Below are 22,971 nucleotides of genomic sequence, written 5' to 3'. Positions count from 1 at the left end.
AATGAACAAAATTGTTGTATGAAATTAATATTTTACAATCTAATATGCATTTGGAATTTAATTTGTGGTAACAAACTGTGACAACTAACAATTTGGACACTACACTAATAAGATCTAACGGTAACAAACCACCGTTTGATGTGGAATCACTTGTTGAAAACTAAATTAATACCGCTGCAGCAATAAATTTTCTTCTTTTCCCTTTGAATAATCAATAACTATCTTTACCATTATTTATTACTATTCTGTGCGATTCTTTTTATTTATGCTCCACCAGATAACACTATCGATTGGACTATGTCTGTGTGCCAGGGGTGAGACGCTGCTTGTGACTTTCACATAGAGGGGCGACCCGGCTTAAGGCAAAATTGACAACCTGCAAATATTAAAAATATTCACAGGGCGTATGATTTTCAGCAGTCGATATCAGTAGAGGAAACAATGGTTCCGACCTTTGAAATAGCTATATGAAAACCATGCCTTTGGTTATTTCGGTCGAAACCCAACACAGTGCTCACTCTTTTCAGATCATCAGCAGGACTTTGGTCTCCATGGTTGGGCAACTGCGTGAGTAAAAGCGAATTAGAACAGGCTCATTACAATTTTTAGCGAACAGTGTTTTATCGGAACGCTATAAAACAAAAATGCAGGGTATCCCAGGGAAAAGAGTTCATCTTGAGCATCTTTTCTGTCGTTTGTAAAAAAAATAAATAAAAACATTAACAAGCTTTAAATTTGATAGGGTCGGGGACAAAATTTGATGAAAAAGTTGTTTTCGAAATTTCATCCCTCTACCTCTAAAAACTACCTCTTTGAATTTTTAAATTAGAAGAGTGATCATGTTACACCTCGCTGCAGAAGTCATTTTATTCTCTACATGGTGAAGCTTTTATTTTTTATTTTTGTACATCGTTGATGTAGAAATCAAACAAAACCCAAATAACTTGGTTCCAACCATGAAAGTTATCGTAATGAATGCTAGAAGTGTACAGTTAAGTTCAAAACGTCTTGAAGCCCCAAATATATCAACAATGCGATTTCCAACATTCCGTTTAAAATTGATAAACCCTAATTTTTTTGGAGGAACAATTTATTAATATTTTCGTACGCATTTATTGATTTAGGACTTCGTGGGAAGACGTCACTTTCCAGTTAATTCAGTTTTTAATTTAATTAAAATGGTTCACATGGAGAAAGAGAGAATTGAGATTGTGTGTATTACAAATATAACAATTGGAACAATTTTATTTTACGGTAAATCAGATATTAAAAAAATTAAAAGTTGCCCTGACTTCACATATTATTGTGAGAGTAAATATATACATTTTCTGCTGCGCTTTTTTTTTTATTTCAGAGTCATGTAATAATTTATATTTAAAATTTAGAAGCATATCTAACAGAAACTATCTCTCGCATGAAACAAATCTGTTAAACTTTTTTGTAAGAGATTTCATTGGCTCTAACTTTACCTCTTATGATTTTTTTCGTAAGTTTAATGGTTTGCGAGATATTCACGAAAACGGAATTTTGCTTAAAAAATATTTACTAAATTAAATATTCATAATTTATTTAATTCCATCAACACGTTGATTGCCACTTAATGAAAATTATTCAAAAAGAATAATTTTTAATTGAAGCTTCCATATTTAACAAATAATAGTTTTCCAAAAATGCATTACGTGGCCCTCAACGTGTTTAAACAAAAATTTGTTTCAACAATGTATTTTTAAATCCAACTGACTTACGAGATCGTGGAGTGAGGAGGGCGGTGCTGAGTGGGCTAACTAAAGCGTTTTCTTAATGTATTTGTAGTTTTTCAAACGGTGACGTATCACTTGTATCAAACATTTTTCTTGCTCAAGGACCATGCTAATATTTAAGTTTGTTTTTAGTTTCGTTCGAATAAAGAATTCCACGCAAAAAGAGATTCGGACCGAAGGTAAGTAGAGGACGAACATAAAAAACACATACACTACAGCTATAAAAGGGAATGTAAATGTAAATAAATTTTGTATCGAAGTTTTTTCTTATTTTGAGTTTCTTCAGTTATATTTATAAAAAGGCTTGCTTAATTTATTAAGAATGAAATATGGCTATGTTAGATCTAATTATTTATTTTCCTTTTCTGTATACAGTGGATCCCAAAAATATTCGGACGCGCTCTTTTTATAGATTTCACGAGTCCTAATTAAATATATTAGTTATTTTTTTGTTTTTTTTTTTACGTTAGAAATGTCTTTATCAACCATCTATTTAGCGGTCTGCATAAAAAAAGAATGCGAAATCATAATAGTTTATATTGAAATTTCAAGAAAAAGTCTAGAGAACCATTAAACGGGTCACAAAAATATTCGGACGACACACACAACAAAATTATTCATAGCAAAAAAAGAATTCTTACGCATTTGCATGCATTTGTTGATTGCTAAATACAGATATCGCAGAGTAAAATTAGAGATAATATCCATCATGGGTCGGGTACCAAACAAAAGTAATGTTAGTTTTGATAAAAGGCAATTAGTAATAATTCATTACGAAAAACGTAATTCATATAAAAAGATTGGGGAAATGCTCCAATTAAGTAAGAGCACAATTGGAGACATTGTAAAACGTTATAAAAATGAAGATAGAATACTTCCAAAAAAACAAACAGGTCGACCAAAATTGTTAAATAATAGGGACAACCGCTTCATAATGAGAACCATTAAGAAAAACCCTAAAGTTAGTGCTCCAAAATTGAAGACCCTATTGGAAAATCATTCCAATAAAATAGGTAGTACTCAAACCATTCGTCGATCTATCAGAAACCATGGATATCATGGAAAGGTATGCAGAAAAAAACCATGGCTTAGCAGTAAAAATGTAAAAGTACGAATCAATTTTGCTAAAGAATTCATTTCCAAATCAGACAATTATTGGATTGATGTAATTTTTTGTGATGAATCAAAATTTAATATTTTTGGCTCAGACGGACGTCAAATGGTATGGAGGAAAGCAAATGCAGAACTACAGAGACATCTTTGTCCTACAGTAAAACATGGAGGAGGTTCAGCTTTGGTTTGGGGGTGTATATCATCACTAGGAGTTGGTGAATTAGTTTTCATTGATGGTATTATGGACAAAAATGCATATTTAAATATTCTAAGGCAAAATTTACGGAAAATTGCGGAAAACATGGGCATATTAAATTCGTTCAAGCTATACCAAGACAATGATCCAAAACATACCGCTCATATTGTTCGTGAATGACTGTTGTACAGTTGTCCTAAAGTCCTTAAAACCCCTCCTCAATCTCCAGACTTAAACCCGATAGAAAATGTATGGCATTATTTGAAAAAACAACTTAGAAAACATGAAATTACATCAAAAACAATATTAAAAACCAGGTTGCGAGAAGAATGGAATAAAATTAATTTAAATTATTTAAGAAAAATTGTATCTTCTATGCCTAAACGTTTGAAAAGTGTAGATGAAGCGAAAGGTGGCCATACAAAATACTAAATTAATTAATTGGGTTAATTATATATCTTTAAATCAATTACATAGATATAGTAGTTATATGTGAGTTATTACCGTCCGAATATTTTTGCGACCCGTTTAATGGTTCTCTAGACTTTTTCTTGAAATTTCAATATAAACTATTATGATTTCGCATTCCTTTTTTATGCAGACCCCTAAATAGATGGTTGATAGGGACATTTCTAACGTAAAAAAAAATAAAAAAATAACTAATATGTTTAATTAGGACTCGTGAAATCTGTAAAAAGAGTGCTTCCGAATATTTTTGGGATACACTGTATATATTATATATGTTCGATATTTTCGATTTTTTTCCAGGAAATTTCATATGGCTACAACTTCAATTTTCATTACTTTTTTTTGTAAATGTAGTGGTTTTCGAGATACTGACGAAAAAATGGAATTTTACGCAAAAAATATACACTAAATCAAATATTGACGATTTATTTAACTTTTTTAATATACACTGACTTTCAAAAAAACCGCAACACCAAGAAGAACGCATTGTATGTATTTGAAATTTTGGTATGATTTTAGACTTGTAAAGAGAAAAAAATAATAAAAATTTCAAGTTCGTATTTTAATGCGATATGAAGTTTTTCTTTACTTCTTTATCTGTGACGATCGTTCTTTTTGCAAATTTGTTTACAGGCGGATAGCGATAAAGGTATTATTGTTAGTACCATGTTGAATGTGTGGTAGTGCAAAATGCCTCGTGTACGCCAAAATGCAGTTAACTCCTTTTGAAAGGTGAAGAATTGTTCGTATGCATGAGGCAGGTTTACCTTTCCGCGAAATTGCATGTAGATTGAATCGAAACGCATCAACAGTGCTAAGTGCTTGGAGAGATTGGTCTAACGAAGGGTCAGTAAATCGTCATCGTGATAGTGACCGTCCAAGAATGACGAACCGACGCGAAGACCGGCGACTTCGTCGTTCAGCGACAGGCGCTCCGTTTGAAACAATTCCATCTCTTGGTGCTAACTGGGTAGCTACCCTAAATCGAAGGGCCTCCCTTGGTACGATGTATCGCAGAATTCTAAGTTTTGGACTAAATTCATATTGTCCTATGCGTCGGCTTCCATTATCACGAAATCACAGGGTGGCCCGACTGGAGTGGTGTCGTCTGAGAGTACAATGGGTGGATGAGTGGAGAAGAATCGTGTTCAGTGATGAGAGCCGATTTTGTTTATGGCGATCTGATGGACGGTTACGTGTTAGAAGGCGCAGAGGAGAGCGATTAAATTTGCACTTTTTGGAAAGGCGTCATTCTGGTTTAACACCAGGTGTCACGGTTTAGGGTGCCATTCAGTATGGTAGTCGGTCTCCTATTGTCTTCATTTATGATAGATTAAATGCTCAGAGGTACATTAATAGTGTCTTAGAACCGGTTCTTGTACCATACATGCACGACCATCCTGGAAGCACATTTCAACAGGATAATGCGCGACCACATGTAGCCAACGATACTTTGAGGTATTTGGAAGCTGAAAATTTGGATACTTTGCCTTGGCCAGCTCGTTCTTCAGATTTGTCCCCAATAGAGCATGTATGGGATATAATGGGTCGGAGACTTCAACTTTTAGCTCGCCCTCCAGAGACCATAGATGAACTCCGTGAGCAGGTGCAGATTGCCCGGGATACAATACCACAGGAAGATATTGACAATTTAATTTTAAGTATGACACGTCGCTTACAAGAATGTATTAATTTAAGAGGAGATACCACCCATTATTAAATTATTATTAAATTTTTTCGCTTATTCACAATAATTTTCTTTTGATATTTTGATCGTTTTTATCTATTACTCGACCCAACGTAATGCCAGAATTTCAAACGTGTACGATGTGTTCTTCTTGGTGTTGCGGTTTTTTTGAAAGTCAGTGTATATACAATGGATCACAAAAATATTCGGACACCTACTAGAATTCATTTATTATAGGATTTAATAGACTGTGTACTGAACGGGGAAGAAAAATTTAATTGCCAATAAATAGATTCAATCTTACATACTAATATTTAATAAATTCATAAACAAAAAAACATACAACTAGAGAAATAATAACAAATCTGTTTAAATAACATTTTTATCAAATCACAAAAATATTCGGACGCCGTTTTAAACATGACAAAAAACATGACAAAATAGTTGCAATTATTCTAAAAATTAATATTTCGTGTGACCTCCTTTTTGGTTCCGAACACTTTGGAACCGGCGTGGCATGGAAGAAATTAATTTTTTTATAAAGTGTGTATCAATTTTAAGCCATTCTTCAGTTAATACTCTTTTTAATGTTTCTTTATTTGTAATCTGATGTTGTCGAATTTAAACGTCTAATTGATGCCACACATTTTCAATGGGGTTGAGATCCAGGGATTGCGGTGGTGTTTTTATCACATTTGGACAATTATACAACAACCATTCTTTCACTATTCGAGCACTGTGCTTGGGATTATTGTCTTGATAAAAGTTAAACCGATCCAGTAATCCCATTTTTTCAGCACTTTTTTTAAGATTTTGCTTTAATAAGTTAAGGTAATATATCTTATCCATTATTCTCTCAATAAAAACTAATTCACCCACACTTTGCGATGATATACACCCCCAAACCATTACAGAACCTCCTCCGTGTTTAATCGTGGGACATAAATTGTTGTTATTTAGCTCAGTATTTGCTTTTTTCCAGACCATTTGCCTACCATCCGATCCAAAAATATTAAATTTAGATTCATCGCAAAAAATAACGTTATTCCAGAAGTCCTCATCCTTAGAAATGTGTTCAGTGGCAAATTCAAATCGAACTTTTTGATTTTTCTTACTTAACCAAGACTTTTTCCTGGCTACACGACCACGAAAACCATGATCATGAATACATCTTCGAATGATCTCCGCTGACACTTTTTTTTCATGAAATTTTTCCATTTACATTTGCAACTTAAGGGCACTTATTTTAGGATTTTCTCTCACTTTTCGCATAATAAGTCGATAATCTTGTTCGTTAAGAATTCGTGGACGACCTGATTGCTTCAATGGCATAATTCGATCTTCATTTTTATACTTCGATATTATGTCTCCTACCGAGCTTTTATTTAAATTTACCACAGCACGTATTTTTTGGTATGAATAACCTTTTTCATAATTGAAAATCACTAACTGTCTAATTTCGAAACTAATATTCTTCTTATTTGCGATACGACCCATTTTTCAGATGATAATGAATTGCACTTCGATAGCATACTATATGGATGTGTACGAAAGTGATTCATGATATAAAAATGTGTTAGACAATAGTAAAAAACTGTTGCATTGCACACAGGTAAACAGCGTCCGAATATTTTTGTGAGATTAAAAATATGCGATAATTTTCTAATTTCATAATTTTGTTTCGATTTCGATGGCTTTATTTGAAAATTAAGGTCATTTTGTGGTAGAAAAAAATATATTAGAAAATCATTATTGAATAATTTTTGTTTAATTCTTTCAAATATCCATTTCAAACAGTAAGTATAATTAATTAGATTTGCTGTCCGAATTTTTTTGTGATCCATTGTATATATATATATTTTTTTTTTTGATACGACCGATAGTGTCGGTTATACAGGGTGATTCTAGATAAGTGGGGCAAGCAAATGTCTTGAAATCGGGAAGATCTACAAAAAAAAATTCAAACAAAGTCTTCTTTATTTTCGGGGCCTCAACTTTTTATAATGTCAATTTTTTTTCAAGGTCACCTTCACCTGTCTTTTGAGGTCAACTTTATTTTTTCAAATGTAACACCCAATTTCTTTTTGAGATTCGAATTTTTTGTTGGCAGTAAAAATGTTTTTACTTGAAACAATTTTCGCTAAAAGTTATGAAATTCATAATAATACCAAACTCTTATCCCGCGAACGCTACAAGTCCAATTTTATAAAATTTTTGTTAAAACAGTTAAATTCCGTTGAAAATAATTTACTATGGTTCTTCATTGATTGTGTGAAGACTTGTGTACTCCACAAATCCATCAATGAATCTTATGATTGATTTGTTTATGAATAGACATAGATTTCGCTTCGTAATCCATACTCTTTAAGTGAGTATACGAAGTTAGCGCCAGCAATTTTTAAAATGAATTTCTATTTATGTTCTGGTATAATCTAGACTGAAACATACACCTTTATTTTTTTGTTATTTTTATGTTTATGTTTAGTTTTAAGATAAAAAGTCAAGTAGATTTCTTAAGGCGCATAGTTCGATTTAAGTCGAAAGCTCATGAAAGTAATTTTATTCGTTTTGTGAGTCATTGAAATTTAAAGTTTTTGAAGTGGCAGTGCAGTTTAGTAAAGACGAAAAAATCGAAATGATTTTAATTTATGGTGAATCGAGGAGAAATGTTGACCAAGCGAGAGAACTTTATGCCAATCGTTTTCCGCACAAAAATGTTCCGGGGCGAAACACTTTTTATCGTGTTGTGAATCGATTTTTAGAAACAGGCAATTTGGAGAGAAAAAAACGTGAAAAGGCTCAACTACTTCATCTGAACGAGAATGATCAAATTGAGGTCTTAGGTGCAGTAGCTGCAAATTCTCACATTAGCACTCGTTAAATTTCTCGAGATGCAGGTCTTTCGCAGAGTACTGTTCGGCGTATTTTACACGCACATAAATTTCATCCATACCACCTAAGTCTGCATCAGGAATTACATGGTGATGATTTCCGAAATCGAGTGACTTTTCGTACTTGGGTACAAAGAATACTCCATGAAAATGCAAATTTTTCTTCAAATGAACTATTTTCTGACGAATCCTGCTTCACAAACCACGGTGAAGTGAATTGCCACAACATGCATTATTGGTCGGTTGAGAATCAGCGTTGGTTGCGTGAAGTGGAAACACAGCGACCATGGACTTTGAATGTTTGGTGTGGTATTTTAGGTACATATCTAATTGGGCCATATTTCTTTGATGGAAACTTCAATGCAGAGAAATATCGTCATTTTTTTGTTAGAAAATTTGCCACTCCTGCCAGAAGTTAATTTAGAGCAAAGGTTGACAATGTGGTTTCAACATGACGGTTGCCCCGCTCATTATGCTAGGAATGTCAGAGAAGATTTAAATGAACATTTCCCACAAATATGAATTGGGCGTGGTAGTGAAGTTAACTGACCAGCCCGATCACCAGATTTGACTTCACCAGATTTTTTTTGTGGGGTCATTTAAAACAAGTAGTTTATAGTCGAGTACTAAGTATTTCCGAAGACATGAAAATTCGGATCAAAAACTTATCTAGAATCACCCTGTATGTGCGAAATATATTATATATCGTTATATATCGAAATTTAGAAAAATTTTGAACACAAATCCTTACATAACTTTGTATTGGAAAAAAAGCGTAACAAAATATTTATATATTTACATTCACGATAATGTTTGAAATTAAAGGAGGTTAAATTTTGTTGAACATCTGATTTCGCGTAAAGTAAAGTTGACCTTAATACTTCTGCAAGAGCCCCAACTCGTGTCTTCAATTTCGTTCACCCTCATGAAATGATATGTCACCTTTATGTATCTAAGTTGCTAATGAAATTCAATAAGACCGCTTCCGTTAAAAATAAAAGACACTAAGTTGACCCTCCCAATGAAAGGTGATGAAGTCCAAATAGGGGTTCTGGGACATATTCAAAAGAGTATTATAAAGAACTCAGCGTTTCAAAAAGTACTGTTCATAGAATTTTAAAAGAAGTAAAATTCCATCTTTAGCTCATAAAACTAGTATAGGAATTAAATGAGGACAATTTCGATATTTGATTTAAATTAGGCGAATCCTTTAGGAACCTGTTACATTTAAACGGACATTTGTTGTATAATATTTTCTGATAAATCTTCGTTTTTGTTGAATGATGGAGTTAACAGACATAACTGTTGTTACTGGAGTCACGTCAATCTTCATTTATTTCGAGAAACCCATACTCAACAACCTCAAAAATTGAACGTTCGAGCAGTGACTTTGGGCGATTGGGTCATTTCTCATTCATGGAAACTTAAATGGAGAAAACTGTTTAAAACTTCTACAAGATGCCTTGACCTTAGTCCCCTGGATTTTTTTTATAGAGGTGTTTAAAGACTAAAGTCTGTCACACAACCTGGTTCCCCTAGGGGTTACGTATCCGAATAGTCGAAGACAGCAGATCAATAAAACCAGAAATATTAGATAATATGTGACGATATTTTGAAGCTCAGCGGCACATGAGCTTGGAAGTCAATAGAGAACACTTTTAATATTTTTTACAATAAAATAAATAAAACATCAGTAAAAATGGTTAAAATAAAGTTTTTAGGTTTTCGTTTAATTTCTACAGGACCTTTGTACAAAAATAAAATATCGAAGCTTGATCATGTAGAGAATGAAATTACCTTTCAAGTAAGATGTAAGACAATCCTATTTCCAATTTGAAAATTCCAAAGGGTTACTTCCCAGGAGTAGAGGGATGACATTCCGAAAACAAATTTTTCACCAAACGATATTACACAAAGTGGATGTGTTTCTTTTTAACAAACAACAGAAAAGATATTCAGAGTGGACACTTTTCCTTGGGACACTCAGTATATTAAAACACGTATTCACAGGGAAGATATTCTGTTTCTCAATATAATTCGACATTTTAGTCCATTGGCATATTTTTATTTTCACCTAGGAACATTAAATAGCAAAACAGGCACGAATGTGTGTAATTGCTGAAAGTTTCTGAACAAATAAAACTGAATTAAAATCGGCTCGAGACGGTCATCTCGGTTTGGAATAATCGGCATATTTGCCATGAGTGCAATTGAATGCGATGCCATGTACCGGCTCGGCAAAGAACGATCGGTGCGGCAATGGTTAGAATAGTTTCAGGGGCAAATATGCCGAAATCCCCCATTCCTGCGAATCACCCCCTATTCAAAGTAGCCGGTAGCAGCTTTGCTGATAGTATTTTAAATTATTACAATATGGGAAGAGGTTTTAATTAAAAGTATGTAGGAAGGTATGACTTCTCAAGTTGATTTCATGAACTCGAAACAACTTGATGATCGCTATTTTAATATGTTTACCCGAGTTCCACAAACTCAAAAGTAATACGAAAGATGACGATACAAACGATGTGACTATGATAAATTGAAAATGCTTAGTTGTTGGCGTTATATGGATGCTAGTTGCTAAGGGTTGCCGAGGACTAGGGTTAAAAACACCCTACATACAGTAGTGGCCAAAATTAGAGCGACTTTATGAATTTTAGTATAAATAAACAATTATATTACTTTATTAAATCTACTGCTTATCGAAAGGCTTCTAGAACGTAAATAAAAAGTTCTCCCAATGGTTGTCCTATATATTTTTAATATAAGTATAACAAATAATAATTTTCTAAATTTCTTATCAAAAAATTAAAGCGACTCTAAAAATAATTCATAATTAGTGGTTGATTTTTCAAAGATATTGATTCTACTTTATTAGTATTTCGTCCAATAATCCTTATTGGCAATAACTGCCCCACATCTTTCAGACATTGATCGAATTAAATTATCAATTGTCTCTTGTTTGACATGTTGCCATGTTTGGACGATCTCTTGGTATAATAACGCCCTGTTCGAAAAATTTTTGGTTCCAATTTGCCTTGCCACAATCTCCCATAAATTCTCTATGGGTTTTAAGTCGGGAGATTGTGGTGGCCAGAACCACAATTTTTTCGCTCATCAGCCACTGCTTCACCAGTTTGGAGGTGTGTTTGGGGTCGTTGTCATGTTGGAAAATAAATTTCAGGGGCATTTCCCATTCAGCATAGGGTTTCATTGTGTTTTCAAGAATGTTTAAATAGACGAACTGGTCGATGGTTCCCTCGATTTGTGTAATTGGACCCATTCCATAGAACGAAAAGCAACCCCAAACCATGACGCTACCGCCTCCATGTTTAACAGTGGTTGAAACATATTTTGGGTCCAGTCTTTTGCCTTTGGGTCTGTGTACGTTATTTGCCCCGTCACTTCCAAATAAATTAAATTTCGATTCGTCACTAAAAAGCACCCGTTTCCAATCATTAAATGTCCAGTTAAGGTGACGCGTCGCAAACAACATCCTTGTGTCCCTATTTTTTTTGATAAAAATGTTTTTTTCGCTGGTCTTCTTCCTGGAAGTCCAGCTTCGACCAATTTACGTCTTATCGTTCTCGAAGACACTTCTACGTCTCCTAGGTCTGTCAGAATACTAGTTGAGGATTTCTTTGGTTATTTTTGGATTAGTCTTTTAATGCGCCATTCCAGTTTTTTATCGGTTTTCCTAGGTCGACCTCCTCGTTTTAAATTAACTACCTTTCCGCGAATATTGTAAGTTTTAACGATTTTGGAAACTACTTGTTTAGAAACGTTAAATTGGTCACTGATTGTTTTTTGTGAACGGCCACTTTTGTATGCCTGAATGATCTTTTCTTTCAAATCAATCGAATAATAATGTCCGCGGGGCATTTTAAAAACTTAAATTAAATGCACTCAAGACATTGATACTCTTTAATAACGTATCTGTTGATAAGTCGTTCTAATTTTGTTCAGAAAATATTTAAGGAATTTCACAAAAAATTATCTGGTACTCTTGCAATAAACAAATATGGGGACTAATGCTAAAAAACTTTCTTGGTATGTTTCATAGAGACGTATGATAGGCACTGAATTTAGTAAACAAGTATATTTGTTTATTTATTGGGAAATAAAAATAGTCGCTCTAATTTTGTCCACTACTGTATGTCAAAGATATCGAGTCAGTGCGTGATACCTTCAATGTAAAAGAAAGGATGGAACGTACAGCATAATCCTAGAAACGATCGGGAGCGTGATCGTTACGAAATTCTATAGGATTTTCAAATAACAACAACAAAATTGCCATAAGTAATTTATTATTTTATTAGTCACATAGGCTTGGTTAGGCTGGAAGTAGGGTAATACCTTAAAAAAAAACCCATGATAAACGCTCATGTCTACCTTGTGCGCAATACAATAATAAAACCGAAAGGGGAGCGGGTTGAGAAAAACAAAACACATAAACCAACAACACCGGAGCATCCGCCGATACCGACGTCATGTCCCCAGGGACAGTTCCGGGTCGGCCGAAGTTACACAAAAAAAACGAAATTTTTTTTTAGTGGGTAGGTGCAGTAGGTGAATCCCACACTACCCAGACGATAAAACAACAGGCTGGGTGTCTTTTGAAGATTTTTTGCTTTGTGAAAAACAAAGTGCGTGGTACCTTCTATTCCAAGCGACGTTGTCGAGTTGACCGTACCGAGTCGATACCGTGCGTGTCATGTAAGTCGGGACGCAAGACATCGGAGGTTGATAAAAAAGGAGGATCCCCTCGCTGTTCGAATGGTTTATATAAGTAAACTGTCCTTTACGAGGATACGGGGGATTCGCTTATCTGGCGCCGTTTTTTGTTAGAAGTCGTAAATTATTTTGACGTCCCCTTAATCGGTTTCGGCAATCTTTATGGCCTAAAGTTTTTTTAATTAAAATTACACATCTCAGAAACCTATTTTTCTACTAATAGCGTATAGTAGGGTGGTTCACAATGTGAAGCTCGTTTAAACCTGGAGTTTTGAATAGGTACTTCTCTTCAATTAAGACCTTTCTCCAAAGTGTAACATATTGTCATAAAGATACCTCAGGGAGCGATAGAAGTCTACAAAATAAAAATTGTGCTAATAGACCCATGGTTAAAAGCACACCATTTTCGATATACAGGGTGGCAAAGTTTCACATTTTTTGTCGTATTTTGCGTTTTCTCACATATGGCAAATTTTTGAAATTTCAGTCACCTTTTTTTTAGGCCCTCTGCAACAAAACGAAAAATTGTCGGTAGCCATATACAGAGTATCAGAGTTTTTGGGTAATGTACCATTTAATGCTTTGCACCTTTTTTGGAGTGGTCTATATGAATTTTGATATCAAATTAAAATTAATTTTTTAATTCTTTAGGTTTTAGATCTCTCGCAGCATTTTCGTATCTTTCACCGTTTTCGTAGAATTTTCAAAAATATGCATCGATCTAAATAAAGGGCATAAAAGAAGGAAGGAAAAAAGCATCATCTGGCTGAGTTATCAATTATCTGAAGCAATTCGTAACTATTAAAAATAAATATAAATGAAAACAAAACTATAAAAAATGTTAATAATGTACCACTCTATATATCAAAATGATGCGTTTTTGACGATGGATCCACTAAGCCTTTTAATTATGTTGTATTCTTGTAATATCACAGCCTGAAATATCTGCATGATGATATGTTCCACCTTGTGTAACAGAACAATTGAATTGAATATTATTCTACCAAAACGACAGCTCTGAAAAAAAACAGTCTTTAAACAGTTAAACATTTATTTCTCTTATTTTTGTAGTTACAATAAAAATTTACATTCCTTCCAACAATATAATTCTTACTTGTACAAGAATTAACTATATGTTGCTTATATAACTTTAATGTTATCTATAACATACTACAAATTGGGTTCTACATTAAATTACCCTCCCAGCAGAGCAGCAATATTTAACGTGATCCCCCTTCTATTACTTACGAAGACAGTAAATGTAAAATTTTTTTCTCCTCTACAGTTTATAGTCTACACAATATACAGGGTTCTTCTTATGGTAAGGACCCTTCTTATTCATTTAAACTTTTCTATGGTGCGCCACTGATCATCCATACTATTATATTTTCATTCAGTGTTTCATTTAGAATCCTTATTAATATTTGCATTTGTTGTTCATCTCTGGCGTTGTTTTTGAACTGTTTGCGTTAGTGTAATTAAATACGTACGATTCCTCGATTAATTTGACCAAGATTTCAAATTGTTAATATAAGCTTGGAGATTGCAAAGAGTAATGTGTGTATGAAATTAAAAAAAAAACTTAATATCTCAAAAACTGAAAGAGCTACTCTCATAAAATCTTTGAACACTCCGAAAGTTTAACATTTCATATGGCAGTAACGAAGAGATTTTGAAATATAGCTCATGCCATGGCAGACTCTTTTTCGATCCAGTGTTTCCAAGTCTGCAAAAAAAAGCGAAGTTTCCATTATGAATAAACAAATCTTAAAATTGCCACTAAACACACCAAATTAGTGTACAGGGTTTGCGGAGGAGGGATTTCTCAAAAGAGCGTTTTGATCAACTGCCCTTTAAATAGGTTTTAATAGTTACAAAATAAAGCTGTAGTGGAAATAATTAATTTTTTTAAATTTCTAAAACCTTTTGTGTTATTTTACTGTTTCCAAATTCGCGTTTACATTATTCATACAAATACACTTAATAACGGATTATAACAGATTATATAGGGTTAGTTTTTCGGGAAAAAGCGGTATATTTTAAATATATATTCAGATGTGAAAATAAGAAAAGAAATATACATGAAGCTTTGTACTTTTAGCGACAAGGAGTGGGCGGAAGTAATATGCGTTTATAGAGATTTTTTTAACCAATTTGGCAAGAACATACTTATTCATTTTATTTTCACATCCTGAACGTATATTTGAAATATTGCTCTTTGACCCTAAAGAGACCCTATATATAAACACTTAAATTCGTTTTTACTGGGACGCATCACACGTGTTTCACACCTTCTTGGTAAGAACGCTCTTTTTCGAAATATACTCCCGCTTCAAAATTTCGATTTTCTATTTGAATTAAAACGAGGAATAAAATATGAAATATGGAAAAATATTCTAAAAATATGGCTCTAAATTTTTCAAAAAGTGTAAAATTGAAAAAATATGAATATGAAAAACTCGTAATAGTGATACTCTTTATGTTGTTAATGTAGTACTGCTCACCCATGTTTATATATTTTTTCGTATTATTTTAATCATCACTTTTCTTCGATCAGTTAATCGTTGATTTGTCGACGCCAGACACATTTTGCGAATAAACAATCCCGTGAAATGCCTTCACGCGAATTTCTCCATTTTCTTAAATCTCCGTATCAAAAAAGTTAAATTAATAGTTTGAACGGGTGATTAACTAGAATGGTAAATGGTAGACATCATAAAGATTTTAAATTGGTTGTTTGCCAAATATTTTTACACGACCCAAAGCTTTAAACAACTATTTATTATCTATAGTGAAATAAAGGGTATAGAGTACCTTTTTTGCTGCTATGCACATGAAATTTTAGTGAGTGCACGCAAGAGGCGATTACAAGATCGATAAGTGCAAGGGAGATAGGCTACCGTAGTTGACTCGCAAGCAGTACGCCTTAATTCGAGCACGGATCGTGTTACAAAAAGGGCCTGTACCATTTTTACTGTGATGTTTGTAAAGGTACGACTACATTAAAGGTTGTAAGGGAATATGTACTCGAAAAATGCAGTCAAATGTGCACGTATGTGTACAATTTGCGTCCTCCGAAAAGACATAGAACTACACTCCCCCTCAGATTAAAACGTACTGCTTGTGAGTCAACGACGCTAGCTGATCGTTGACAATGGAAGGGGAAACGGTAGTCTGTCTCGCTCGCGCTTATCAATCACCAAATTGCCTCTTGCTTACACTCATTAAAACTTCATATGCATAGTAGCAAAAAATAGTGTATATCCGCATCATTCTATAACTTTACTCGAATTCACCGTCAATGTTATTGTACATGTAGGAGTAATCTCATTCAAAAACTGACATAAATTACCATGGTAAAACCGATTCTTCGGATATCAGTCCAGAAAACAGGGCTCATTTTTTTTGGGCTGATATCTGCCCATTTCTTAAAATTTACTTGAACACCTATGCATTTTGTCAAATATATACATACCTAAGTATTAAGATAATATATACAAATCAGTCTCTAACATAAAACGGGATATATCGGAGAAGTTGCTAGCGGATTGGTACAGTTTATCATTGCCTCAAATAGCCAGTCCTTATCTAAAAATAATTAATCTATCCCTTATAAAAACATTGCTTTACAATGTATCATTTGTAAGTAGATGGGACCGTTACTTTAATGGAAACCGTAGTTTTCTCCAAGCAGAAAACTTTTTACTAGGAGCAAAGTTTCTACAATACATCGTCCATTATAATCTTCATAAAAGCTGACTGTGCTTTTTGCCAATTTATCTGTTGAGCTGGAATATTGTTTTAGGCGTCCACTTGCAACTTTCAGCACCCTTGCGACCTGAAATTTCTTTTCAGAATTAAAAAACGTGCATAACGAGGTCAACAATGAGAAATGCAGAGTCAGCTTGGATAAATTGGCTAATTCTTGTTCGTTTTGCTCCTTAAAACATACTTTCTCGAGAAATTGTTAAAAGCACAATAATGCGAATCCATTTCTAAATGCTATCGAGATACTTGAATATGAAAGGCTTATTACTAAAATTTAAACTTATTTACCTAATCAGAGACCTACACGTTAGACCTAGGAATTTCTATGCCAAAATATCAATGGCTGCATTCAGGCAGAGGTAGAAGCTGTGCAACTGTTGAGTAATTACTTCACACCGAACAACACGACGTAAGCGCCTATTTAAATATATTTTAAATATCTCACTCAGTAATCAATCACTCAGCAGAAACCCCTGGAGTTGCACAACTGTTGATTCTGCCGAACGGGAGTAACGATTCTGACATATTATTTCGGTACATTTATTGTTTACAATACCACTCGGCTGCGGCTAAAGAGTGTTTTAGAGGTGGTATTATTTATTATTTACTAATATAAAGCTCCTACATAGCGTGGTCTTCGAGAACTACATCGGGTGGTTTTACCTTCCTATTTTTGCTTTTCAAAGCAAATCTAAATATTAAGTTTAGCAGGTGTCAAAAATGTGAAAAAAATTGACGCATGTCAGACTAAGTTTCGTACTTTAATGTCATTAATGAGTGACACTGCAAACTCAGAGTAAGGTATGTTCATCGAAATATCCGTAGATTTTGAATGGGAATGCAAAAATTCAATTATACCTAGGGCACTCCGTTAAAACAATGCAAATTAACAGCTACTTCCGGTATAATCGGAAGTATCGCCATTTTGAAAATATTTTAGTTACGTTTTCCGTATGGACTTTCACATTGTGAGACATTTTCCAATTCATGATTTTCCCATAATTCATCGATGCAATTCCTCGAAGACCACTTTGCATAGTGAGTAATCCTTGAAGTTAGAAAAATGCTACTTCATTTACAAAACTCTATTTCAGAGTGGCACATTTCCATTACCTTTAACTTTCATAAGTATATATGAACTTAGTAAAATAGATTTTGTGAACACAATTCTCTAGTTTGGCCTATTAGCTGGCACCACTTTCATTTTTTAATTGGGTTTTACATTTTAAGTAGTTACATGAGATGATCAATACAAGGTGCTCCAAACTCCATGTGGATCTATTGATATTTTCCAAATGTAATGGCTATGAAGTTGTTTCAGGTAGCTGAATATGGCAGTTTTTGGAGTTGTTAAATATGCCTTTTCGAACTGCCAAAGTGTTTTTAGATTTCTTCACGCCTTATGTCAGTCAAGAAAACGTCGACGCTTTGATCGCCATGCTCAGTTTTCGTTCAGACTGTCTGATGGGTGACACCGGACTGTCACGTATTTCGATTGCCACCGTCAATTGTCACAATAATGTCAAATGTCAATATAGAACACCGCAAAAAGACAACACTCACAGTGGAAAAACCATAAAGGCACCGTGCATGTTAGAGATGTGGAACGTACCTTTCACATCTCTAATATGGTGATATGGTGATAAAACTGCATCTAACTTTTAAATATGGTTTTGTGGAAGCGTTTGATATGCATCGAAGCAGAGTTGACTCACGCCAGTCATTTCACATCATTTCCGTCAAACGGGAACCATAAATATATTCGTATTAAGATAAGTTACACGTTATGAGGCAATTTAATTGACTGGAACTAAGCCAAAATATGCATATCTGATGGAGCGTAAAGAATATCTGACTGCTGCTGGGTCATATCCCGAAAGAACGGCGTTATAAAATCCAGCGGTTTGGAAAGCCAATAAGTTAAAAATTAATGTTTCGTTATTATTATCATCTTCTTGTGTTATTAAGGAGAAAGTGGAAAAAAAATTTTGGAAACAAAATTCACCTGTATACCTCTCTACCTTCACGGTGACGAAAACATCATCAGAACTTTCGACTAAGATGGTACAAAGAGCAAAAGTAGTGCAGTAAAGTTCTTTCATACTGAAATACACACAACACTAGGATACAATCAGACAATCAACACCCTTTCCATGAACATAGAGGTCTATTCGCAATCCATTTGTAACTCACCACTTTCATTACCAACATCAGTTTTCGGTTAAGGTTTAGTTAGGATTAATAGTTAAATGTTTACTTGAGTCCTAGTTTACACAAAACACATTGGGGGCACATAGTTTTCTAAATATTTTAGCACTAACGCTTAACCCTCGCCTGGAAAATGTTTCCTTATTAGTAACACAGCGAACTTAGTTTCAACTGGATGGATGTCCAATTCATCGTAGTAGATGACTACAAAGTTGAGTGAAAATTATCGGGAAAATGCTAATATTTTATATTATATTAAATTGAATTAGTTATGTAGGTATTATTTCATTTGCTTTAGGCAATCGAGGCTGTTTCTGAAAACTATGCACAGGATGCACATACAGTGTGTCAATTTGAAAACGAACCACTTTTGATATTTCAGGGATTACAGAAAATACATATGTGAATATGCAAAAACACGTCGATTTAATTTTCAAAGGGGACATTCTTTAAGTTAGTTTTCTAATAAACTGCGTGCACCCTATAGCGGAGGGGGAATCGTCCACTAAAATCTTAAATGGGAAGGGGCTGAGTTATACCTCATTCGAAAGGTCTTGCAATTACCGCTCCAAATGTATCCTTTTTTATTTAAGAGGTTTTCGAAAATTTATTTTCAAACCGTAAACAAGCGTCGATACCAATTGTATTGCGGAAAAATTGTTTATTAATGTTTTAAATGTTCAAAATGCTGTTCATTATTTCTAAAACAGCAATAGAGTTATTTTCAAACTCCAATCTAACATTGGCAACAACTTCTTGAATTTTCCTACAAGCAGCTACAATTCTTCACCTCAATTCTTCCAAATCATGAGGTTGGGTTTCATATACAACAGATGATTATTTTGGTATTTATTGGTTTATCTGTATGTGAAAATGCATTTATTAAAATATTCTTCTTGTATAAAAAACAGTAAAAATAAGACTGTTCGATTAAAAAAGGGCGATGGAATTCTTGTTTTTTTTTTTGTTGGATTACTGGTCCTTGATTATTGTAAATTTTGTTTCGCAAGTTAAAGGTCACGTGTTTATAAGGTTATTTAGAAGTATCACATACACCTTTCAACAAAGAACCGAGATTATTTTCATTTATGGAGAATGTGGAAAATGCGCAAGAACAGCAAGAATTTCTAATTAGAGAAATCCTAATACTAACCTGAAGCATAAATACCGATTTGGAATCAGTTACTGAATTTATTGAAACTGGTTTCGTTATCAACGAAAAAAAGAGTTCTTATGCGTGTTTTGAATGAAGCAGCTCAAATTGAATATTGAGCTCCTTCGTTGCCGAAGCAGCCAGCTCCATTCATACAGTGGCACATAAAGCAGGAACATCTCACGAAACAGTAAGAAAAGTACTAAAGTTAAATAAATTCCACCCACATAAAACGCAAATCATTCAATAACTTTTTAACGACGATTTTGACAAAAGGATTCAATTTGGCGAAGCAATAAGAGATTTTATAAACGAAAACCGAAATATTTTACAAAACATTTGCTTTAGAGATGAGTGCACGTTTTTCCTTAATGGACATGTTAATAAATGGAATTGTCGAGACTGGAGAGATGAAAACTAATGTACTCTATTTAAGTCTGCTAGAAGAGATCATAGATCAATTAATAACAACAAATTTAGAAAATAAAGTTGACAAGATGGCGCTTCACCGCACTATTTTTGTCCTCTTAGGCACTGGTTACACAATAGATTTTCTGGCAAATGGATTGATCCAAGAGGACCAATTAAGTGGCCACCCCGATCGTCCGATTTAATACCTCTGAATCTTTTTCTTTTAGCTGCATATTAAATCTTTTGCTTACAAAAACCATCTTCAAAACTTTGAAAAGTTGGATAGAAGAATCACAGTTGAGTGTAGGGAAATTCAAATAGAAGTTTTTGTGAATCTTAGAGTGAAGAGACTTTGTTACTATTTACAAAACAATGCAGACCATTTTGAGCATTTAAAATATTAATAAACAATTTGTCTATAATTGAATTGATACCGATGCTTGCTTATGACTTGGACATGATTTTTCCAAAAACCTTTCCATGAAAAGAAATGTATATTCGAAAGGGTAATTGCAAGACCTGTGGAACGAGGTAAAATTTAACTCCCTTTCCCATTTATGATTTTAATTGTTGTTTGCACCTCCTCTGGAGGATATATAAAATTTAATAGAAAACCGATTTAAAGAATGTCCCTCTTAAAAATAAAATTGACGTGTTTTTGCATATTTACATATTTTCTATAATTACCGAAATATCGAGAGTGGTCTGGTTTCAAATTAACACATTGTGTATCTCAAAAAAATACTAAAATCCTGATTCTTTTTTCAACTATAAAAATTATTTGTTATCAGAGAATTAGAAGGGGCGCGTTAATACTCGTGCTCTTTTAATTGATAGATCAGTGAATGATGAATTCATAAGGTTTAATAACATCATACATAAGGAAAGTTTGAGCGAATATTCAATCGCCTCTATATTTTAACGATGGGTTTATGTCAAAACTAGTTTGACATTTTGATACGGATTAATTTTGACTTGCCTTATAGGATTTGAAACAGAGGCAACTTCAATTTCATTGTAGTGCTGTATCGTATCAATTTTTTGATATGCTCCATCTCTGGCCATATACTCTATGACTCAGTAGAGGCAAAAAATTCACCATGGGTCTTGCCTGTAACACAGTGGGAGACTTAACATTTTTGTATACCGTATGGTATTTTAACCAGTCCCTTGTGATTATGGCATAATGGAAAGATATTGCCTGTATAACTTCATCAACTGGCCTCATACTAATGATGAAATTATCTTTTGGGTTGACTTGGCTTTTTGTCACTACGTGAGAACCATTAGAAACTAGATAAAACAGCAGAACATCTCATATGTACGAAAAGTGAACTCCCCAAATATAGCTAAAAAAACTTTTAAGTTTCACTGATTCTTAGAGTGTACAGAGCGTTCCCTAAACATAAAGCGCAAATTTGAATGCACATTTTTTGGATCAAAATAAAAAAAAGCTCCCATAAACTTGTTTGCAGAATTATCAAAGGAACATCCCCTTTAATTTGCGCTCTAGGTTCAGGGAACACCCTGTATACAACGGGAGTTGGGAAGCACAAATTGAACAACACCTGCGTCGAAACCGAAACACCAATGAAATATGTAGATTTTACCTTTGCTAAAATTTTTATAAGACAAATTTGAACTAAACTGGACCTTTAACAGTCAGTTTTGAAATCAAGTTGCGTTCAAAACGTGTTCGAAGCCGTTGAAGATTTTCTAGAAATTTTCGTTACATACGTTGAGGGTGACAATAAGGATGGCTAAACATCATGGACCCTCATTGAGTATTGGTTACTACTAGCAAATTTTTAAAGGTTGCAGTGAAACACTCTTTAACCACGCATTTTCTCTCAAAAGTACTAATTGATTAACCTACCTATCTTCAATATTTAATTGTTAACACAATTTTTTTAGCTCGTCCCTGGCAAACCTAATAACCGCCTAAATGCCCTCCTGAAGTCCATATTAAAAATAGTGTAAATAATGGGGTTTAGCACAGAATTAATATATCCCAGCCATGTAATAAAATTAATCAGTCTCCTAGAAGGGCAACACCATTCGCAGAAGGGTACTATAACGTACATCATAAAGAAAGGAAGCCAACATACAACAAAAACCCCCATTATTATTCCTAGAGTTCTGGCGGCTCTCCGCTCCTTGGAGAGACTTATTCGTTGTTTCTCCTCAATGAACTGGTAAATACCTCCCATCTTCTTAGGTGCTTCAATTACTACCACTTTGGATCCAGGGTTTTTGCTTTTGGAATTGATTACAGTAACAGCTGTGCAGGGAGTCGAATTCTTGGAGTTGTTAACAGCTATATTCGGAACTTTGGAGTTTTCTCCGCTTTTATGGGAATTAGAAGAGTTCTCACCTGAAATAGAAGAGAAATAATTTAAAATCCAATTTTATTTCGTATTGAAATTTACTGCACAGTGATAATCTTAATAAACTTGTGATTTAGTAAGGATTCTTGCAACAGTCGTAACGACCGCATTTAGAAAAATTTACAATTGCACAACTGTTACTTCGGCTGAATGCGGCCAGAGTATCGATCATGCTAAATAAGAATTTTTGAGGTT

At 33.9% G+C, this 22,971-nt stretch overlaps 1 protein-coding gene across 5 annotated transcripts in view; it reads right to left on the bottom strand.

Moving 5' to 3' along the window:
- Positions 1–13,882: 13,882 nt before the first annotated feature.
- Oct-TyrR (Octopamine-Tyramine receptor) overlaps positions 13,883–22,971 on the bottom strand; it is a 201,623-nt gene continuing 192,534 nt past the window's right edge. For 2 of the 5 annotated variants that reach the window (XM_066289115.1, XM_066289114.1), the window contains exon 6: positions 13,883–22,763. In XM_066289115.1, coding sequence (XP_066145212.1) covers positions 22,300–22,763 — 464 coding nt within the window. In that variant the 3' untranslated portion in view covers positions 13,883–22,299. The remainder of the gene's footprint in view (positions 22,764–22,971) is intronic. The other 3 variants (XR_010732700.1, XR_010732701.1, XM_066289116.1) reach the window with 3 other exon arrangements.

Source organism: Euwallacea fornicatus, chromosome 13 (assembly GCF_040115645.1).
Source record: "Euwallacea fornicatus isolate EFF26 chromosome 13, ASM4011564v1, whole genome shotgun sequence".
Taxonomy (NCBI): Eukaryota; Metazoa; Arthropoda; class Insecta; order Coleoptera; family Curculionidae; genus Euwallacea; species Euwallacea fornicatus.
Note: the sequence above shows the minus strand (reverse complement) of the source record. Positions and strands in the feature narration are given on the sequence as shown.